The sequence below is a fragment of the Protomyctophum parallelum genome (genome assembly GCF_964188405.1).
Source record: "Protomyctophum parallelum genome assembly, chromosome: 13".
Classification (NCBI taxonomy): domain Eukaryota; kingdom Metazoa; phylum Chordata; class Actinopteri; order Myctophiformes; family Myctophidae; genus Protomyctophum; species Protomyctophum parallelum.
In genome coordinates, this window is record NC_139708.1 from 19,374,079 (window position 1) to 19,381,117 (window position 7,039).

A 7,039-nucleotide genomic window follows, 5' to 3' on the forward strand; every position below is an offset into this window, starting at 1 on the left:
AACGCGTCGTTTTTACTCGAGCGTGTTGTTGTTGGGTTTTCTTTTTTACGTCGAACCGCACTTCCGCCAGACCACGCCGTCACGTCACTGACGAACCCTTGGTTGGCATTTTCGTTTCGTAGCCCATGCTAGTAGCTGGAAAGCTAAAGCTAACAAGAGTCAACAAGACAAGACTATTAGTTCTAAAGCCAATAGCTAGCCAAATAGCATGGCAAAACACGGCCGTGTGTCTGCGGTTAAACGGCCACCGTCCCGCCACGTCAAACAAGAGCCTCGTGCGTTTATCTATCCCAGTGACACACACACACACACACACATACAGCTAATAGTTAGCTACCGTTAGCCTAGCCTGCTACCCCCTACCCAACACGTTAGCAAACGTGTCAGACAGAAGCACTGTTACAGCACAGTAGTGTGGCGTAACAGGCAGGCATTTAGCTTCATAACATCACACCATGCTAGCGTCAATGTTATAGTCTCCTCTGTGTGGAAGTGCATGTCTGTCTGAGTGAGGTGAACGCCTCTTAATGTCGACATAAGTTGATATTGAAGATAGATAACCATAGTGTGATATAATAAATGAACTATATCTGAACTCATTATTACTACCAGGTAGTCATGAAACACGAGGGAACACAACACACCAGGGGGGACGAGAAAGAGAATGGTGAAATAAACCAGTCCAGTGGTTCTCAAACCTTTTAATTTCAAAGACTCAAAAGAGTAACAAATGGAACCAAATGGTTACAGTCACACTGTGTTAAACACAGCTATAGGGACCATTTGGACTGGAACCATGAGGGTCTAAAAAACATCCTCAAATAGAATGATAGGGTGTTTTTTCTAACATCCAACATGTGTGCCAGACAGACTATAGTGAGGACCCCCAGAATAAACAGGTTGTTGTTCATTCTGCGGGGGCCCCAGGGGGGTAAGGAATGGACCCCCATCATCATCATCATCATCATCATCATCATCATCATCCCCGGGCGGTGTGTTTGCCAGCAGAGTGACCCGTGGTCTGGCGGTACCAACCTGGGCTGCCAATCATTCCAGGTCCGCTGCAGTTTGTGGTGCTGTTGGTGGTGGTGGTGGGCGCCGCTGAGCCGAGACCCGAGGGCTTTACGGCTCATTACCTTTGCGAGGAGGACAGCATGACCCGTCTTCTACAACGGGGGGGAGTTCTGTCCTTCCTTTAAAGTACTCCTGAAGCTCTGTTATTATTATTATTACCCCCACAAGCGCGTCTATTTCGCGTCCATTAATGGGTTAGCTTGTGGTGCTAGCTGTGTGGCTAATGTTGTGTTGTACAGGGATGGGGTCGGCCCTCTTTCTTTTCTCTTGCACCCCGCTCCTCCTCCTTCTTCTCATCTCGTGAAATCTTCCCACAGTTTTTATGACAGCGCCATCTGTCGGGCTATTATAAACCGTCAAGTCGATGATCTTGCATCTCTACAGGTTTGGCTCTTCGTTTAAAAACAATAAAGCGTGGTACTGATCAATCAATTAATCATATTCTTTTCATCTGTGCTATTGCTTATCTGACTTCCCTGGGTGGTGTGCTCGGGTCAGGAGAGGCAAGTATTTTTCCTCCTCACATGACTTTGACTGGTGGCGGGGATGCGGTTGCCAGGCGACAGCATCGTGAGTGGGAGTGAGAGGGCGACTATAGAGATGAGCTGCACTGCATGGCTCAGGTTGCTTCATGCCTGCCTGCTGCATGAGATGAATTTAGACATGCAAGTCTAGACAGTCTTAGACATTGTTTCCTATATCTTTATTGTGAAGCAGTTCAAACATTATGAACTGCTTCAAACGGAGACATGCACACAAAATAAACAGGTGCAATGAAACAATGCAAACAAATACAGTCTGGGTGAATTCTTAGATGATTTTTTGATTGATTGAAATATTTATTAACAGTTTGCAGAATTTACAGTACATTTCAAGCACAAACTCAATACAAAGACTGTTAACTGTGAGTGGACGACCCAATTAAGCATTACACTTGTTTACAACAGGGTCCACATTGTTCAATTCATCAAAACATTTAGAGACATACAAATAGACATTTCTATGTAGCTAAAGTACAGAACAGGAATTCATCATATAGGAAGCAAAAAAGGAAAAGATACATATACAGTGAGGGGAAAGGGGGGGGGGGGATTCAGATTTTACAGAGGCCAGTTTCGAATTGCAGCCATCCGTATTCCGTAGGTGCCCTTTGAGAGCGGTTTTGAAGGAGTCAAGGGATTCACATGTCTTAATGACTGTTGGTAGGGCGTTCCACATTTTGGTGGCATAGGAGCGAAAAGAATTTAGTCCCTTGTTTGTGCCAAATCTGGGTTGTACATGGTTTGTTGCACTCCCTCTGGTGTTGTGGGTGTGGACTTCGTTTACATTAAGGAAGTATTTAGACAGGTACATGGGTATCTTGGTGGTGTATCGAATCTTGTGGACCAGACCCATTGCAAGATGCTGTACTCTGTCGTCGACCCTAAGCCATCCCAGCCTGTCAAAGTGGGCAGGGGTGAGGTGGGTTTGGGGGGTGAGGCCAAGTAGGAGCCTGACCAGTTTGTTCTGGGAGGTCTGGAGCCTTGTTTTAAGGGCCTTTGAGGTGCTGTGGTACCATTACCAAGAGGTGGATGCATAGTCAAAGAAACCTTGTAAATGATCAATGTTTTAAAGATAGATAACAAATATGTTATGCAGACACACAAACAAATGTACACCACAAACAATTCCATAGGCCTATACTTTCGCTTCAGTCAACCAACTATTGTGTCAGCCAGGGACCAGTAATAGTGGCCCGGGCAAAATACATTGAAAATGTATTTTGATACAAAATACAAATACTGGGTCAAAAAATGTATCTAAATACAAAATACAAAATACATCTTCCATCCCAGCGAAATACAAATTACAAAATACAGAAAAAGTATTTCAAATACGTATTTCAAATACATGTATTTCAAATACTGCCCATCTCTGATGGGCAAAATACATTGAAAATGTATTTTGATACAAAATACAAATACTGGGTCAAAAAATGTATCTAAATACAAAATACATCTAATTTCTTCCATCCCAGCGAAATACAAATTACAAAATACAAAAAAGTATTTCAAATACGTATTTCAAATACATGTATTTCAAATACTGCCCATCTCTAACAATAATGATCTCCATATATGCCTATAACGGGTTTGTTTATGGTTGTATGTGAGTCATAGTGACATGGGTGTATCAGGTTTGTTTATGGTTATGCCCAAGTCAGAGTGGCGTGGCCGTGGTATAGTACCACTGTGGTATAGTACCACTGTGGTACTGCCTGTATGCATCTGGTTTGTTAAATGGTTTATGTCTGAGTCAGAGTGACGTCAGAGATCCGCCGACAAGTCCTCCCTTGAGCCAATTTAATATGAACTAGAGCGGTGCCTTTTGGGCACTGGCCTACTTGGCACGATGCAAGTTGGAAATGAATGCCCCACCCAGTTATTATATGTCTGTGTCCGTTTTATGCCCATATATAGAGTTCAGAACACCATTGTGATGTCAGAACAGGCCAGCTCCATAGACCAATTGGCTAATTTGGGCCCTGTCCAGAACCTGGGCAGGGGCCCTGCATGTCCAGAGCCTGGGCAGAGGTATTTTGTGGCGGTTCTGGACCGGCCCTGTGGTGGTGTGGAACGTGTGTCGAATTTGATGTCGGTGGGGCGAACGGTTCTCGAGTTACGTGGATTACGTATACACGTACACACAGAGATGTGGTGCATTTATAGATAGATAGGATAAGGAGTCACCAAAAAATAAATAAAAGCTAGTACTTCATTTTAGAGAGCTTCGCAGGTGGCACATGGAAAATGACTGTTAAATGGGCAACGGCCCTCCCAATGGTCCGCAATGGTCAATAGAGTTTATTTCCTGTGCTGTCCAACTATCTCACAAGATGGCAGCATGGAGTTATAAGCTTGTTTTACCCTTAACTTGTGAGAAATGAGAAATGTTTCTTTCTCTATGACCCTTCTATCATTTTGTGTGTGAGTGAGTGAGTGAGTGAGTGAGTGAGTGAGTGAGTGAGTGCGTGCGTGCGTGCGTGTGTGTGTGTGTGCGTGCAGCCGTGCCTGCGTGTGCATTGAAGGTCAGGATTGAGACTGAGTCAATGATTCACTTGCTGCTACTAAAAAATTCCCTCAGTCTCTTGCTCATATAAAACATAATATTATTGTTATTATTTGCATTTTGTAGATTGTGGTGTAGATAGAATAACGAGGAGTTTGGCCTACTTAAATAACTTAACAGAAAATAACCTATCTACGGTGGCGCCTATCTAAGGTGACGCCTTGTGAGATTGTAGATTGGCTATGTTCGGTACACTATTGATTCCTGGGTTTATCAGTATATACAATGGGTTTATCTGTATACGCTGTGTGTTTATGGGTAGGCCTATATGCTATGGATTTATGGTTTATGCTGGTATTGAAGAGGGTGGACAGACCGATACACTTGGCTAAAATTAATTATGGACCGTTTATCCTATATAAATATTCCACAATGCAGCTATTGAATAATTGATATCACTGACTCAATGGCAGACTGGCAGAGTCACGGTCAGCTATAGTGTCAGTCGTGCAGATTTCCGACTTTTTACATTGATGATGGGTTAAAAGTAAAACACTGTTTACCTTGAGAGTTCCAGTTTGGCTTGGCTAGTCCACAGAGGGAGAATGGCAATCTCAGAGTAAAAACAGGTGGATCATGGTTTCTGGGTAACTTCATAAAATATTGAGCCAAATGAAGTACTGAAGCTTTCAAATCATATTATGCTTAAATGGTTATTCTTCTAAGTTCAGTCAAGTGATATTTACAGCCCGCAGACACCATCTGAAATAATCTATAGCCCTACAACAGAGACACCGTTACAATATGAAGTGACAATAAAATTGATTCGGATTCTGACAATAATTAGCACTGTGCTACAAATGGCCCTTTGGAAAAACCTCCATATTGGGCATACAAGCTCCAAGCTCATCATGGTGCAACTTGTAGATTGACTATATTCTCTTGGTGTATACGTGTCACATTCACAGCAAGATCACTAACTAACACAGAACAACATCCACTGAAGAGTAATGGGTTTAATATACTGGCTCAAGTCATGACAAAAACACCAGACCTCAGTGTGAAACACGTTGAAAACTTCAGTTTTAGACTTCAGTGTTTCAACAGGGTACACACCACGCTGCTTTTATAGACATTTTATTAAGTCCATCCCTGAAACCCAGTCTCTTTCTTGCACTGACAGAAGTCAGCGGTCCACATATTCACGTGGCCAGTGTTCCTTTAATGAGCTGTTGAACTGGAGGCTGTTGATCGATCCTCACAGAGGCAGAGTCATGCAGTGAACTGTCTCATGTCATTTGAACCATGATCCTTGGATACGACTTAAAATCAATGCTTGCTACTGACCTACGATGGTTATATTTAGAGGCCACGTACGTGTTTTTGAGAACACTGGGGATGCAAGGAGGACGAGGGCCCCACCCTATGATGTATTTGCTGGAGAATCCCACAAGAGCTGACACAAGGGGTTAGATATCTTGGCTGAGCAGATTATGAGAGGAGAATTGGAGAGAGTATGAGAGAGTGAGTGAGCACTCGGGTGGCACAGAGGTAAAATAGGGGCAGCAACTTCCTTTTCCCTCTCAATAAAAGCTCTCGTAAGCGAGAGCTTTTATTGAGAGGGAAAAGGAAGTTGCCGCCGCCTGTTCATCCTGTCTGGCGACTACAAAACAATACTACAACATGACGTAACACATCATCCGGCCCCAGCCCGGATCATACAGACTTTTGAAACAGAGACCAGGCTTTCCTCCGAGGCGGTGGGAAGCCTGGTGATGCGAGGTTATACTTAAACTATACAAGAGGATAAGGTCTATAAAAAGTGGGAAAAGTGGGATCTCTTCTTTCAGCCTAGCGATAATGTTTGAGGATTTCAATGAAAGTATCTTGTAATATGAATAATGCAGCCTTGTTTTTGTTTTTCTCCCTTTTCTTTTTTCGTATTGTCTTTTTTTGTTTTGTTTTCATCAATAAAAATTAAGTGGGAAAATAATGTAGGCATAAATACTAGGGTTATATGAGTAACACAAAACCCCTTTCACTGACCTTCAAACCTTAAACAGTAAACACAATATGCACTTGTGTAAATGGTAAACAAGGGTATACACAAGTTAAACAGATCCGGGACAGATCCGTCTTGAACACATACTGTGTAACGATTTGCAGTCGTCCTCCTGGTGGCGCTATAACAGGCCGCTCTGGAAAATTTGGGGCAGAGCAGAGGTTCATCGTTGGTATCGAGGGAGTGTGTGTGCAAAGTTTGGCATCGATCGGGTTTTAATGGTGCCGGAGATTAGCTGGTCCACGAAAAATCGGGGAAAGCGTTCCGGTTACCGCCTGAATGCACACACATACAAACACACACACACGCACGCACACACACACACACACACACACACACACAGACACACAGACGGAGTGCAAAACATACTCTCTCCCCATGCCTTCAGCCTGGTGGAGACAAAGAGGGAAAATCTCTACAGGCAATATAATTGACTTAGTAGTGACATAGGTATGGAGTGTTGTCAAGGTTGGATCTGGACTGGCACACCAGACGTTTTTTCCAAAGTTGCCTGGCAAGAGACAACATTGCATGCGATGTGTTGTTTTTAAGTCTTGAGAAAATGGTTCAATATGTTTCAGAGATGTTTTCATAAGTTACATACTGAAGCATGTTTAGAGTGCAAATAAAGCTAAAGTTATGCTAATTTATATGAATTTCCATATTGCAACATAATTCTGTCAGGTTAGGGCCTGTCTGGAATTTGCAACACCGAACACAAAATCATTCCAATTAGGTTTCCTGCCCTGTCTCCTGAAATATATCACTGTGTTTCCTTACAACCGTATCACTTCTTGGGTTAGGATGGATGTTGTCTTCCCCGAGCTTTGACCCAATCAGCTGGACATAGAGACA

General features: G+C 43.1%; 1 protein-coding gene across 1 annotated transcript in view; it reads right to left on the reverse strand.

The window, feature by feature from the left end:
* The window catches only part of smg1 (SMG1 nonsense mediated mRNA decay associated PI3K related kinase), a 77,426-nt gene extending 76,074 nt beyond the window's left edge, over window positions 1-1,352 (reverse strand). The window contains exon 1 of the mRNA XM_083780276.1: window positions 1,036-1,352. Coding sequence (XP_083636402.1) covers window positions 1,036-1,133 — 98 coding nt within the window. The 5' untranslated portion in view covers window positions 1,134-1,352. The remainder of the gene's footprint in view (window positions 1-1,035) is intronic.
* Between the last annotated feature and the right edge of the window lie 5,687 nt (window positions 1,353-7,039).